The 15,760-nt window shown below is 51.1% G+C and overlaps 1 protein-coding gene across 1 annotated transcript in view; it reads right to left on the minus strand.

The window, feature by feature from the left end:
* The window catches only part of REXO1 (RNA exonuclease 1 homolog), a 46,544-nt gene that overhangs the window by 12,967 nt on the left and 17,817 nt on the right, over positions 1 to 15,760 (minus strand). The window contains 7 exon segments of the mRNA XM_039566168.1: positions 1,102 to 1,239; positions 3,137 to 3,250; positions 4,297 to 4,420; positions 5,791 to 5,928; positions 8,062 to 8,225; positions 8,893 to 9,094; positions 11,393 to 11,494. Of these exon segments, the coding sequence (XP_039422102.1) occupies positions 1,102 to 1,239; positions 3,137 to 3,250; positions 4,297 to 4,420; positions 5,791 to 5,928; positions 8,062 to 8,225; positions 8,893 to 9,094; positions 11,393 to 11,494 (982 nt within the window).

Below are 15,760 nucleotides of genomic sequence, written 5' to 3' on the forward strand. Positions count from 1 at the left end.
CACACTTTAGTGAGGTCTCTCCACACAGATGCTCAGGGGAGCACGGCAAAGCACCTCCAAAGAAATCCCCAGTCTGGGTTTTATCCCTGCTGCAGCACAGCCTGCTTCAGTCAGGGTCTGAGGGGCAGAAATCTTGCCAGGAGTTCAGAAAACTCAAAGGAGGACCCCATCCCATTCTGAGGATACCTATGGGATCAAGGCCAGGTTGGACAGGGCTTGGAGCAACCTGGTCTGGTGGAGGGTGTTGCAGGGGGTGGAATGAGATGGGCTTTAAAATCCCTTCCAATCCAAACTATTTTGTGATTTTATGATCATTTTGTCCAGCTGCAAAAAAGGCTTTGGGGAACTTTTTGGCCCAGGACTGCCACGAGATCAAACAGAAAACTCTGCAATCCAGAGCAGCACAGCAGGACCCCACTGCAAAGCCAGCCTGGCCCAGGGTCAGTCCTTATCCCACCGTAACAGCAGCTCACATGGATAGAGAGAGAAAAAAAATCCTTCCCTGGGAGAGGGGAGGGTCATCAAGTGCAGAACAGGAGCCTCCTTCCAACCTGCCCAATTGCTGTTCTTTGGCAGCACAGAATCATGGAATTGCTAAGGCTGGAAAAGACCTTTAGGATCAACTCCAACCATCAGCACCACCACCATGGTCACCACTAAACCATGTCCCCAAGTGCCACATCCCCACATTTTTTGAACATTTACAGGGATGATGACTCCACCACTGTCCTGGGCAGCCTGTTCAATGCTTCACAACCTTTTACACAAAGAAATTTTCCCTTATATGCAATCTAAACCTCCCCTGGTGCAACATGAGGCTGTTTCTTTTCTTCCTGTCACTTGTTACCTGGCAATTAGAAATTAGAAACCTCCCTCAGCTTCACAGCCCCACAGACTATAAACTTTGGGTCAAAAATAGCATTCTCAGGATGTGAAAGCTGAAGACACTCTCCGTGCAGGAACGCAGCAGAACTCTGCAGTCACACTCCCCGTCACAAGAGGAGCAAAGGCTCCACACTGAGACCTTCACACAAGCCAGAAACGGGCAGCTCCAGCTGTACCCAGCAAATCCTGCAGATGGAAAGAGCCAGCAGAGCTTACAGTCAATCACTTTCTTCTCCTCTGCAGTGAAGAGCACAGCACGTCCAGCCTTCTCGGGGTGAGGCATTGGGTACCCGTTCTCCTTGAGCTGCTCCTCGGTCATCAGGTACTCCTTGAGGCGCCGGTACAGGGCAGCTCCTGCACACAGACACAGTGCTGGGGTCACATCACTAAAGCAGAGCCTGGCTCTCTGGCTTTACCAAGTCTTGGTAAAGCTTGATAAACTGCCCCCACCACTCTGAACTTGCTTCCACTGCCTCAGCTCAGGATGGACAGGGGGATAGGTGTTGGGTGGTAGTTTTTAAAATCTGGTCATTAGTGCACAAGTTGATTTTTAAACTCCCTGAACAAGCAGCGTTAAGTCTGGAAAGCACAGCTGGAACAGAATTCCTCCAAAAGGCCCATCTTCAGCCTTTCTGTTACTGACAGAAGCAACCCAATTTGGGTTGGAAGGGACCTTGGAGATCATCCCATTCCACCCCTGCCATGGCAGGGACACCTCCCACTGTCCCAGGCTGCTCCAAGCCCCAATGTCCAGCCTGGCCTTGGGCACTGCCAGGGATCCAGGGGCAGCCCCAGCTGCTCTGGGCACCCTGGGCCAGGGCCTGCCCACCCTCCCAGGGAACAATTCCTGCCCAAGATCCCATCCAGCCCTGCCCTCTGGCACTGGGAAGCCATTCCCTGTGTCCTGTCAGTAAATGTGAGACTTCTCCCATACTAATGTTTAAATGCTACAGCTGATAATTGGTAACACAGCCCTCAAACACCCCTCTAAGGCCACCCACAGCTCCCTGAAAATTTCATTATCAGAAGTTTCTTCCTGCTACTGATTTCAGGCTGCTCGTTTCATTTCACAGAATAATTATAACTTCTTGCACTCTGCTCAATATCTCCTTTGGCTGCTGCGTTAAACCCTTCCAATATTGCTGGGTGCCCTTTGATGTTGCTTAGCTGAGCTATACTGGCCCTTTTAAGCTTTCTCAATGTCAATTCCTTCTGCTCCGTGGCCTCCCTGTCTCTCCTCTGATCTCCTCCACAATTTGCCTACATCTCTTGGCAACCAAAATACCCATAACTGATTTGAGCCCACATGAAAAACGCTCGTGGCACAACCCTTTGGCTATGATACGACCTTACTGTGACATTGGTGAAAGTGAAACTGAACCCTGCAGAGATGGAGATTTTTAAGTTTGCCTTTTAATATGACAGGCACATTGTAAAGAACTGCTTCAGGGCAAGAAAGTTAAAGTAAAATAATGCCCAAAGCAAAAGAGGCAGCTCTGAATGGTTATTGATGCTCCATCAAAGCCAGCCAGGCTGCAGCAGTGACCTCACAGCCCCAGCAAGGAGAGAAGGAGGACACTGGTCAGGAGTGTCACCATCCACCAAGGGACTCTGCAGCTCTGTGCTGCAGCCAGGTAATAACTTCTAACAGAGAAATCCCAGCACTTCAGATCATAAAATCCTGGAATATCCTGACTGGGAAGGACCCTCAGGGATCATCAGTGCAGCCCCTGGCCCTGCACAGACACCCCAACAACCCCAGCCTGGGCATCCCTGAGAGCGCTGTCCAAACGCTCCTGCAGCTCTGGCAGCCTCGGGGCCGGGCCCATTCCCTGGGGAGCCTGGGCAGTGCCCAGCAGCCTCGGGGGGAAGAACCTTTCCCTGAGCTCCATGCCCAGCCCTGACCCAGCTCCAGCCGTTCCCTGGGCTCCTGTCCCTGTCCCAGAGCAGAGCTCAGCCCCTGCCCCTCCTCTCCCCTCGGGAGGAGCTGCAGCCCCCAGGAGCCTCCCCTCAGTCTCCTCTGCTCCAGCTGAACGAGCCAAGTGCCCTCAGCCGCTCCTCAGAGCCTTCCCCAGCTCCGTGTCCCTCCTTTGGACACTCTCCAACAGCTTTGGACCCTTCTGATCTTGTGGTGCCCAGAGTGCCCCCAGCACTGCAGGTGAATGCACCAGCCTTATTCTGCTCCCCCCAGTCAGTGTTACACCTCAGCTCCACCCTCACAAGTGACAGCCCAGCAGGAGCAGGGTCTGACCTGTCAGATCCTCGGCTCTCAGGCTCCCTGAGCGGTTCAGAGTAAAGCTTGTCTTGGCAGCAAGCTTCCCACCCAGCACAGCTTCGTGGGACACCACCTTCTTGTTACTCGTCTCTGCAAGGAGAAGGGAACAGCAAAAGGGGACAGAGATCAGGTACCCAGTGGGTGACTTCAGTCCTAGTTTGGGACACTACACGTGGGCAAGAGGAGGACTGTGTTTATCCTCTTGGACTCTTGTTTTGCTCCAGAAATGGATTCTTTGTGCCACGTGCTGGCCCAGCATTTCCATTCCAGCACCACAGAGGGTTTTCAGTTCACACTGTCAGCCCACAGTAATTTTAAGGGCAGCAAGGACACTTTTACAGCTCTGCTAGAAACCTGTGGCTCTCCAAATGACCAAAAGCAAGAGAGGAGCCAGCACAGAAACAACTTGACCCCTTCATGTGCTGTGTGGGGGCATCAGCCACCCCCAGGGAGCAGCTTTGATTCTGGGGCTCTGCCGACCAACCTTCCACGCAGGATCTTTCAACTTCTTTCAGAATGGAGCTTCAGAACTCTAGAATATGCTCAGCACATCACATAATGGCAGAGAGGGGCTTTTTACTAATCATTAACTGGCAGCCCTCTCCTAAAGGCCAGCCTCCAAGTTCAGCTGCTCTGCCTAATGGCCAGGAACGTAATGAAGACAGAGGGGAGAAAAGGGAAGAGACCAGGGGAAAAAAATTCACAAGAACAGCACAAATTGATTGTTTAATGTACCCTCTCGAGAGCCAATAATGAAATGTCTTAACCCTCTTCATTTCTCTCTTGAAGCTTAATGTGTGTAACAGATTTCTGTGGTGATGGACGAGTCTATCACTTTGAAGGCATCATGTGAAAGTTACTCCATTAGCAGGGCTTTTCATTTGAAAGAACTTGTGCTAAAAAAAAACCCCACACGTGTGGCATTATCTCCATTTAGGCTGAGAGAGCCAACAAAGCATTGCAGGACCTGCCTCTTGAAGGCCCATTAAAGCTTGCCAGGCTATAAAAAGCTAAACTGGAGCTGTTTGCCTTTCAGCATAATGCTGCTGAGAAATGGGTTCTGGCTTTTCAACAAGTTTCTCTCTGTGGTTTGTAATCCCAGCAGGGCTCCAGTTATTAAACTACAAGGTACCTACTGTTGGTGCTGGCTGGGGAGTTGGGCACGAGGCTGCGGAGCTTCTTCAGGGTGTTCACAGCCACGTTCAGGTAGATGTTGCGGCTGGTGCTGCGCTCATAGGCCACCTTCTCCTCTGCCAGGGCCTGTGAACAGCACAAGTCATCACCACACACTCTCTTCCCACTGTTCACAGAACTCCAGAATGGTTTGGGTTGGGAGGAACCTCAAAGATCGTTTTTCTCCACCTTCCACTATCCCAGGTTGCTCCAAACCCCATCCAACCCGGCCTCGAACACCCCCAGGGATGGGGCAGCCACAGCTTCCACTGCGTTTGGAGAAAAGAAATGTTTGGCTCTCAAAATACAGACACCAAGTAGGACAGCAAACAAAAAACTGCCTGACAAATGAGTAATAAAGTGGAACATGGCACCAATATGTACTGGTGCGGGGTCTTGCTCAGGTAAGTAAGAGAAAAAAAGTAATTTCATTTTAAACAAAGTGCTGGAAAAAGCACCTTCATGTGCAACTTTCTCCAGGAGATTAATAAAAATTTCCTAATTAGCAAAAAATTACTTTCTTCAAACTTTAACATATTTTAATTTGGTGTCATATCATCCCTTCTCTTTTCCCCAATATAAAGTCTGCTGCCTCCTTGGCTTAAGCATTCCAGAGCTGTTCTTGCTACCAGGAAGATCTGACCTGGCCTTGTTTTCACCAAGTAATTCTTGATTCTTGTTCTTGGAACTGCCTGGGGAAGGCTGCTTTCCCCACTTTGGTGCAGTGCAAGATCTTAACTGGTAAGAAAAGGAAGTTTGGCAAATGGTGACTCCTTGGATGTCACAAGAAGTTGGGAAGGTGGAATCCCACAAAAGAAATCCTCGCGGTGTCTGCTTTGTTTCAGAAGAACCACGCCATGTTCTGCATTTACCCCACTAATGGCCAGGGTTTCTCAATAAAATACATTATTTTCTCAACTCTGCTTTTGGAAATCCTACTGCTAGAAGGCTCCTTAGAAGTCTCCTTAAAAGCCTTCAGATGCAGCAAGGAACCAACTCCCAACCAATCACATCTATCCCAAACACTTCCCTGTGCTCAACCCTTTCATTCCAGGAGGTGTTTCTGGCTGTTCCAGAGCAAAAGGTCTTTGACCATAATGCACATTCCCCTGCACTCCTCTCCCAGGGTTATTAAAGGGATCAGGCAAGCTTTCCAAATGAAGGGAAAGATGGGATTTCCTACTGGAAGGCCCCACTGGAATGACACCTTCTGGTAATATTTAATACCAGTTTCCTCAACAGAACTGTTTGTGGATAGAGGAGTTTTCATGGAATCAGGGAATGGTTTGGCTTGGAAGGGACCTTAAAGATCATCTAGTTCCCACCCCCAAGTTTCTGCAAGCATAAATCCAATCCAGTTTTCTGGATTTGCTACCATTTTAGAAGGTCTTGGCCAAACAGAGGATGTCATTCCCTGCTGCAAACTTTATTCCTGAGAAGCAGGGATCTGTACAGACCTTGTCGAAGGCTTCCTGGGAGGAGGAGCAGAATTTCAGGCACTCATCAATGAAGAGATTGAGATACCTCTGACGAATGTTGGTTGGGACTTTAGCACCAAATTCTGTGGGAATAACAGGCCTCTGTAAAGTGGTGCTCTGGAGGTGAGACAGAGAGAGACAAAGAGGCTGGTCAGGCTCTAGGAGGTTGCTCTGAGGCTCTCCCACTTCCTGCTGTTATTAATCATGGGGTGACTTCCTTTCTGAAAATCTGCCCAAAGCCAAACTTAACACGCAGCACTTTTGGTACTAAAAATACCACTTGAGGCTTCACCACCTTCAGTGCTTTGACTCCTTTAGAAAACAAGTGTGTTTCATTCTGAAGTCAGCCAGGAGCCAAGGGCTCCAGTGGCATTAGTCACAGCACTGCCTGCACACACAGGCATTCCAGAGCAGGGAATGCTGACATTTCCAGCAAGACATCCAAGGTTAGGATGGCACCAAGCACCACAGGCTGAACTGGAGCCATGAACACACACCACCACAAGTTATGGGCACCAAAGCCAGGTTTGGTTCTCTGGCTGTAAAGAGAGAACAGGAGGCCCCTCGTGCCGGGCTGGCAGCCACCTAAACCATCCCACTTCCTGGGGCATTCCTGCAAATTCGCTGAATTGGGGGTTTTCTTTCTTTTTTAATGCCAATCATGATGTTCCTAAAAGGATTTCCCCCTTCAATTTAACGGCATGTTCTTCAAAACCTGCGTGTTGGACTGAGCTACGAGCCACCACTGCAGTTTTCCATTTACCACCAGTTTATTCCCCAAATCACAGCACTTGCCTCTTTTTCAGAGAGGAAAATGTACATTCATCTCTAACACACCCAATTGTTTTGTCAGTTGTTCTCCATCCCACCCAAGAGATATCCATAAACCAAACCATCTGCTGCAATCTGGAATAGAAACAGCTCTGGGGAAGATGTCAGCTTGTTCCAATGGGAGCAACTGGTCCTATCTCAGTGGGGAAAGGACTCCTTTTCCCCAGGAGACTCTCACTTTGATGCCCTGTTCAAGGGGATTTGGTCCTTTTCATTAAATAAATAAATTCTCAGTCTAATATGATACCCTTAAGCACCTCTGTAACTCTGCTACATATTTTATCCTTTCAGTTACTTCTCTTCTTTTTAATCAGCTTCAAGTTCTATGTTACTATGGTGGCAGTTTGGGTGGGAAAGGAAAAAAAATGACTTTCACTCTTCTAGAAATAATCAGAGCAAGTTATGACAGATCTTGACACAGATATCATCAATAAAGGGATCTTTAATCAAGTCCTGGCACGAACCACGTTCTGCCATCCACTCCAGCAAACAGCTCCTTATGCCATCCCCAGGCTGCTCTGTGAGGAATTCTTCTCTGAATTGTCTCAGCAAGTAACAGGTTCCCAGTGCTCATGGGGAAAAGAGGAACTTAGAGAATCATGGAGTTTTGGGTTGAAAGGGACTTTAAAATTCATCCAGTGCCACCCCTGCCATGGGCAGGGACACCTCCCACTGTCCCAGGCTGCTCCAAGCCCCAATGTCCAGCCTGGCCTTGGGCACTGCCAGGGATCCAGGGACAGCCCCAGCTGCTCTGGGCACCCTGGGCCAGGGCCTCACCACCCTCCCAGGGAACAATTCCTGCCCAAGATCCCATCCAGCCCTGCCCTCTGGCACTGGGAAGCCTTTCCCTGGGTCCTGTCACTTTGCTAAGGAACTCATAGCAAAGGTACCCAAAGGCTGGGCAGAGGTCCCAGGGGCTAAAGAGAAACAGATCAAAAAACAACTAACGAAGGAAAAACAGTCTTTTCTTTAAACACCAGCAGCAGCATGAAGTTCAGTGATCACACTTTACTATCTAGGTCACAGAGGGACTTTATTCGTAACCACCTGCCTCAGTGTGGCCCACAAAGCCTGGGAAGGCCATTAATCCATCCCTGGCTTCTGAGCACAGGAGGTTCCAAGCCCCTGACCCAAACACACCCAGGCCACTCAGCACAAGAGAAGGCTCAAACTGGAGACAAGTGATCAATATTCACAGAGATCAGAGCAGCACTTAAGTATTTCTACCTTTTTAAACTTCTACCCCTCGAGTGTTTAATTTTTTATACAATGCTATCTAGGAAAACCACAGGAAGAAACAATCCCACTTAATCAACATAATCAAAACACCACTTTCAGGGAGTGCTAAGTTTGGAACAGCAGGATCAAACATCCCACCCTCCCCGGGGAATGACAGGAAAGAATTCAAATTCCCCTTACCTGTAAGGAAGGAACATGTGCTACCCTTTTGGGCACGATGGTGCTGGTGGTCTTGGAAGCCATCCCAGCCAAGGTGCAAGGCTTCAGAGGAAGGGTGGGGGCTTCAGAGTCATTGGAAGGTGTGACACTCCTGCCACCAACAGTCGTCTTACTGCTCCCGAGGCCTGCAGGGAACACAAAACACTCAGGTGCAAATCCTGCACTGGGCTTCAGGCTGCCAGAATGAACTCACTATCAAAGGCCAGCGCTGCAAGCTGTGATTTTCTCAAGTCCAGGTCTCCAAAGGGATACAAATTGGGCAATTTTACCACCTTGCAGGCAAGGATGAAGAAATCTTCTGCCAGGAAACGCGTCTCATTTGGGTTTGTTTTGGGGTAACTGAGTCAGCAGAGTTTAAAGACGTAACTCTGTCAGCTGCAAGGCACTGACACCCCACACGTCAGCTCTGAGTCCTTCCACTACAAAGGGACAGCAATGAGCGTTAATTAGCACTTCCCTCCTGCTCCTGAGACCTCCAAAGGCTTAAATGGAAGAGGGAATGAAGAGCAAACACAATCCAAGGAAGAAACAGAAAAAGGAAAGGCTGAAGTGAGGGAGGCCAGGTGAGACAGATGAGGCTGCACACGTCTGACCTGTTGCTTTTCAGAACAGGGCGGAATTTCTCAGGGAAAGACCTTCCCACTGGACACTATCAGCAAAGATTCAAGTCATGGCAAGTCCTACACATCCCCTGACAGTTTCACATCTGCTCAGGAGAAATGTAAACACACGGTGGTGCCTTTGACCAGGGGGAGGACAGGACAGCGATCCCAAATCCCGCCGCTGGCTTACTTTGCTTGGCTGCTGCGGTGAGGGCTGCATTTGGCACGTGAGCAATCCTCCTCTTTTCTCCTGGCAAACAGAGAGAGGTCTTTTGAACGGCCACAGCCAGCTGTGCTGCCTGCTGCTGAGCCAGCTGGATCCTCTGGTAACACACCTCCTGGGCCGTGGGGGGACGGTACGGCCGCACTACCGGCTTGCTCGGGGCCTCTGCCTGCACAGACAAACAGCGTTTAGGGCCAGCAGCTCCCCTGCTCCATCCACACCCTCTGCCTTCCACTCACCCCAGAAAGGTCTCTTCTCCTCAACCCCTCTGTTAGCAAGTACAGGGTTTGGAGAGGAGAAGATCCCAACTGTCTTCCAGAACAAAGTAATTAAGAATCATCCCTTGACAAAGGTGGCATTCATGATTCACGCTCTGGGAAGGCCTCCCAGCTCACTGGCACATTCCTCAATTGGCAGGTGGTATTAATGAACTGCTTTTAGAGGCGTGATGTTCCCCGTGGCTGTGCCCAGCCCAGTCCTGGGTTCTATCAACACTCTCAGCCTTGCCCTAGAACACAAACGCAGCCCTGTGCTGCCTACTTTGCTTTCTGCTGCAGTGGAAAAGTGACAACAATTCTGCGCTTCCCTGTGCCTCACAATGCTGAGCTCCACTGCTCTCTCCCTGAAGACCCCCTGCATCCACCTCTGCACCACAGCAGCTCCCACCTCTCTGCAGCCCTGGAACTGCTTAAAAGCCTCACAGATATGTATTTATGGGATGAGAGCATTACATAAACTGAGCTCTCAATTTCAAACAGGCTCTGTCCCTGCCCACTTCTGGAGGCACCTCAGTGCCTCGGCCGTTAACAGCACAGGGTCCACACGCGTTTCCTTTGATGGCCAAATTTAGGTTTGCAGGAAAAGTGCCAGAAATGATGTCAGCAAAGAGAGAAGTTTCCTAGCAGCAGAAGTGCAAGACAAGCAGCAGTAGTACAAACTTCACTCTACTTAACAGCCTTTGAAATGTGAGGAACAGGCCTTCCCTCCTGAAATCTCGGAGGAGGGCGGCTCAGTGTAACACCTGGGGGCAAGCTGGCACCTACTGCATTCCCGGCCTCTGATGCTTCTGGATACCAAACTGAGTGCAGTCAGACATTAAGTTATAATTACAGACTTCCAAGCAGGACAGGCCACTCATTTTCTGCCTCACCTGCAATTCCTTTGGCCCCCCCATTTCCCCTGGCAACCAACCCCGAATTCGGCTCCCTCCCCTTCTCTTGCTCGGTCCTTGAGCTATAAATCATGAGCAAGACTTGAGCAAATATTCCACTTGGAGGGACACAGCAAAGCACAGGCCTCAATTCTGAGGTGAAAAGTGGCAGTTCACGTGTTACAGCACCTCCTGGGCAGAGCTGGGAGCTGCTCTGAGCTGACATACTCCAGGGAATGCAGGTCCTGGAGCTGCCCTGGCAGCTGAGCACACCAGATCGGCTCTGTTTGCCCAAGCAAAGGCTGTGCTGGGGCTCCTGTCTTTGGAAAGCATTTTGGGATCAGCTGTCACATTAAGAAAATATATTTAAAGATCTGCACATGTCTAAAAGGCGCCTCTTTACAATAAATATTTGAGTTAATGAATTTCCAAGCCATTTGCTTCAGTCTCTTATCTCTTCACTTTGGAAGAAAGGGCCCTTATCAAACCACATGAACTGGCTGGAGATACGCAGTTAAATAAAACCCATTGTATTGACCCCAGAGCTTCAAATTATTAAAGGCAAAAAAGCCTCTCCTAGGCAGAGAGGAAAGGCAGAACAATTAATTTGGACTACCCAGCTCAAATTAGTGCACAAGCCTCCACTCTTATCCTGCTGCAACATAAAACTAATCTGTGCTCAGCACCTGGAGGGAAACACATTAAACCCTCAGAGAAAACATGAATTAAAATCCCAGGGAGAAAGGAATAAAAAAATCAGAATGTCTTCCTTGCTTTTTTTTTGTTTTAATTCTTCTCCTCTGTATTTTCCCAACTGGGAAAGAAGAGTATCCAAACAAATACTGCTGAGATCTTGGCTGATTCAGAACAGATGTCAGGTAATGGTTTTAAACATCTGACCAAATTCCTGCAGTATCTTTGAGATCACAAGGCACAGAAAAATACCAGCAGATGCAGAGTGACCTTGTGTCCAGTTGATTTTTATTGAAATCACTGAATGAAGCTATACTGGAGAAAAACGAACATCCCAACCTATCCCAAAGGGTTATCCCAAAGAGCAGAATCCATTCACTCTTCCCAGCCTACCCTTGGTTTTAGGAAAGTTTATTAGAGTTTTGCTGCCACTTTTACTGGATCCTAAACATGGGAGCTTTTTGAGAAACTAGAAAGAGAGGAAATAAAACTGCCACAGACTAATTCCAGCACAAACAACTCCCACGCTGCTGCCTGGCCCTGGGAGTGCAGCCTTTTCCAGGGTCAGGACAGAAAATCCTCACTTGGACCAATCTAAACATCTGCTTCTAAATCTGCACTTACATTTCCTTGTTTGACAAGATGAGAGATCCTTCTTTTTTGGCCAGGAAACAAGGTAGTTAAATTATCTTCTGTCTTTTCTTCATTTGCTTCCTCTTTGGACAGCTGGAAAACAAAAAAACAGGAGAACAGACTTGAAGACCCCTCGCAAGAGGGAGATGTGGAAAGTCTCCTTTTGGGTTAACCTTGCAGGGGGCAGGTGAGAACACCTGGTCAGCTGCTGGGCCACTGACAAGAACCTTGCTGAGACCCCAGGAGCCACCAAGGAAGCCAAGGAACAGCAGCAGGACGTTCCCACCCCAGCAGCAGCTCCATGAGCTGGCATGGGGCAGGATCAGCCTTACCTGCCACAGGAGCCTTGAGCAGCCCTCCCCTGCCAGCCACTCACACACCTCACCTCTCATGGCATTCTTACAGTCCAGGGGGTTTGGGGTGCTTTGGATTTTTTAAGAAGTTGGGAACTGACTCATTTCTGCCCCAGGCAGGTGCTGACACCTGCTCAACACCAAACCACAGTGCCCCCACCCCACATTTAGGGAAAGGAAACGTTTCTCTGCAGGTTAATCCACAGCTGTCACTGTAGGAAAACTCTGGTGACACAGCCCAGGTCACATCCAGAAACTCAGCAGGAGGCAGAAGCACCTCTCCAGCCAAAGCTGCTCCGAGCTGACACCTCAGACCTGCTCCTGGACAGGGAGAACCACTTGGAAATCTGCTTGAAATTCGACTCAGTTGTTAACTGATACAAAACACACTTCACAAGTTTATTTTTCAGAACTCCAGCTGCTCTCCAGACAATCTTGTTTTCAGTTTTTCAAAACAACTCCTGGCAAAACTCTGAGATGAGCCTGACAATCTCTGAAACTCAGCAACAGAGCCCAAGGCTGGATTTAGGGATTTAGCTCAGGCACCACTTGAGATAAGCCTGCGTTCATCACCACAGGGGCACTCTGGATGAACACTGCACCCTGAATCACTTGGCTCCCTGGGAACTCCAGAGCCTGTTAATTCAGTTACATCCCTAATAAACTCTCTCAGAGTGCAATTCTCCCAGGTGGAAAAGCACCGCACTGCCCACACACAGCTTCCTGCAATCACAGATCATGGAATATCCTGAGCTGGAAGGAACTCACAGCGATCATGGATCCAGCCCCTGGCCCTGCACAGACACCCCAACAACCCCAGCCTGGGCATCCCTGAGAGCGCTGTCCAAACGCTCCTGCAGCTCTGGCAGCCTCGGGGCCGGGCCCATTCCCTGGGGAGCCTGGGCAGTGCCCAGCAGCCTCGGGGGGAAGAACCTTTCCCTGAGATCCATGCCATCCTCCCTACACATTACTGAGGCCAAACAACACGGGGCTGTGTTGGTTTTGCACAGGCTGGTGTTTGGTAGCGGGGGGACCACAGAGGTGGCTTCTGTGAGAAGCTGCTGGAAGCTTCCACCATGTCCAGCAGACCCAATCCCTGATGGCTCTGAAGATGCACATGGCACTGGCCAAGGCTGGGCCAATGAGAGAGTTGGTAACGCCTCTGTGATAACAGAGAAGAAAGAAGAAAATCAAAACAAAGTGGGGGTAATTTGTATTCCAGCTAGAGAAGAGGAGGAGATGAGAACATGTGAGGGAAACAACAGGGAGACACCAAGGGCAGTGGAGAAGGAGGGGGAGGAGGTGCTCCAGGAGCCAGAGCCGAGATTCCTCTGCAGGCCGTGGTGAGACCGTGGGGGAGCAGCTGTGCCCCTGCAGCCCCTGGGGATCCACGGGGGATGCAGAGATCCACCCGCAGCCCCTGGGGATCCACAGGGATGCAGAGATCCACCCGCAGCCCCTGGGGATCCACGGGGGATGCAGAGATCCACCCGCAGCCCCTGGGGATCCCTGGGGATGCAGAGATCCACCCGCAGCCCTGGGGATCCACGGGGGATGCAGAGATCCACCCGCAGCCCTGGGGATCCCCGGGGGATGCAGAGATCCACCCGCAGCCCTGGGGATCCCTGGGGATGCAGAGATCCACCCGCAGCCCTGGGGATCCCCGGGGGATGCAGAGATCCACCCGCAGCCCCTGGGGATCCCTGGGGATGCAGAGATCCACCCGCAGCCCTGGGGATCCACAGGGGATGCAGAGATCCCCCCGCAGCCCTGGGGATCCCTGGGGATGCAGAGATCCACCCGCAGCCCTGGGGATCCCCAGGGGATGCAGAGATCCACCCGCAGCCCTGGGGATCCCCAGGGATGCAGAGATCCACCCATAGCCCCTGGGGATCCCCGGGGGATGCAGAGATCCACCCGCAGCCCCTGGGGATCCCTGGGGATGCAGAGATCCACCCACAGCCCCTGGGGATCCACGGGGGATGCAGAGATCCACCCGCAGCCCTGGGGATCCCCGGGGGATGCAGAGATCCACCCGCAGCCCTGGGGGAGGTGCCCGTGCCGGAGCGGGTGGGTGCCTGCAGGAGGCTGGGATCCAGGGGCAGTCCCGGCGCAGAGGGGCCCTGCTCCAGGCTGGAGCAGCCTGGCCTTGGAGCGCTGCACCCCGTGGCAGACAGAGCCCGGCGCAGCAGTTTTGGGGGGCTGTGTGCCCGTGGGAGGGGCTCACGCTGCAGCAGGGGCCGTGCGGCTGCTGCTCCTGAGTGGACCCATGCCAGGGAAGTTCAGGAGAGCTGGCTCCTGTGGGAGGGACCCCACGGCCTCACAGGGGAAGGACTCCTCTCCCTGAGCAGCACAAGAAAATCTTGGGTGACAAACTGACCCAAACCCCCCCAGCCCCTGTCTGCCTGCACTGTCGGTGGGAAGGAGGGAGGGGTTGGGGGAAGAAAAAGTGTTTTAAGGGCTTATTTTACTTCTCATTATCCTCCTCTGATTTTCTTAGTAACAAACTGGCTTTGTACCTCTAAGTTGAGCCTGTTTTGCCCTTGGAGTGTTTCCTCCCCATCCTTATCTCAACTCATGAACCCTTCATTTAAATTTTTTCTCTCCTCTGCACAGCTGTAGCAGGGCAGGGTGAGTGAGTGACTTTCATGGGTGCCTGGTGTTTGGCCAGTGTCTAACAACAACAGGGGTTCATCTAGAAAATCATTCCATAAACAAAAAAAATGCCCCATGACCAATCGCACCCAGCGGGTGCCTACTCACCCCCACCCATGTCCCAAAGAAGGATCCCTGTGCTGCACTGAGCCTCCTTCCCAAAGGAGCAGGAAACCAAACCTCAGTGCAGGGATGCAAAGGAGCCACACGTGGCTGCTGAGCTTTGTCACTCCAGGCCACAATTAACTGTTTGCTGTGAGTGGCAGCCCCTGGTTCAGCACTTTCTGAATTCAGTGATTAGTAATTCCTGCTATAGATTATGTGCCCTTCAACTATTTTTCACTTAAACTGGGCAACTTGGAGGAAAAAAAAGGCCAAAAATAAAGAGTTCTTTCCTAGCTGAGAATTAAACTAAACCCTGAAGAAAGAACAGCTGCAATGCTTAATAACTGAGAAGAAAACCATCACACTGAGCCTTATATAGAGTTTCTTCCACCCATTTTGTGTGAGTGTAAAAAAGGTCTTTAATTGTCAACAACACAGAATTCCCTGTGACCAGACTGGGGATGTGAGTGCAGCAGAGAGTTCAGCAAAAAGCTTTAATAGCCCAGCTCCTTTTCCAAAAGCTGAGCTCTGCTCCCCACACGCAGCACACACCCCCTCCTCACACCCATGCTCCTGAGTGCAAGGGTTTGCTTGGGCCACTGCACCCACCCAGCTCCACGAGCCTGGAGAGCAGCACCAATTCCTGCCTTTTGGAGCCAAAGTCAACAATCAATTCCAGCAGGAGAAACTGCCACAGGGTGGTTGTGTGGCTCCTTCTGCACTCGCTTGCACCTCCTTCCCATCCATCATCCCTAAGGGAGGCTGTCTGTGGGTGAAGGGGTCTAAACTGGGACACACTGGATGCCCTGAGGGTGCCCCAGTACCTCCATTATTTTGGGATGCAGGGGAGCTGCAGCTGAAGTCACTCAGTAATTCCTTGGATAAACTCCTGGCTTCTCCCCTGGACCCCTTCTTCCCCAGCACACAGAAGGCACCTGATTTTGTCACCTCACTTCATTAAGCCCCTTCCGGTGTCCAAGAGAGCTGGAGAAGGACTGGGAACAAGGGCTAGAGGGACAGGACCCAGGGAATGGCTTCCCAGTGCCAGAGGGCAGGGCTGGATGGGATCTTGGGAAGGAATTGTTCCCTGGGAGGGTGGGCAGGCCCTGGCACAGGGTGCCCAGAGCAGCTGGGGCTGCCCCTGGATCCCTGGCAGTGCCCAAGGCCAGGCTGGACATTGGGGCTGGGAGCAGCCTGGGACAGTGGGAGGTGTCCCTGCCTGTGGTACTGGATGGGCTTTGAGATC

This window comes from Corvus cornix, chromosome 28, assembly GCF_000738735.6.
Source record: "Corvus cornix cornix isolate S_Up_H32 chromosome 28, ASM73873v5, whole genome shotgun sequence".
Taxonomy (NCBI): Eukaryota; Metazoa; Chordata; class Aves; order Passeriformes; family Corvidae; genus Corvus; species Corvus cornix.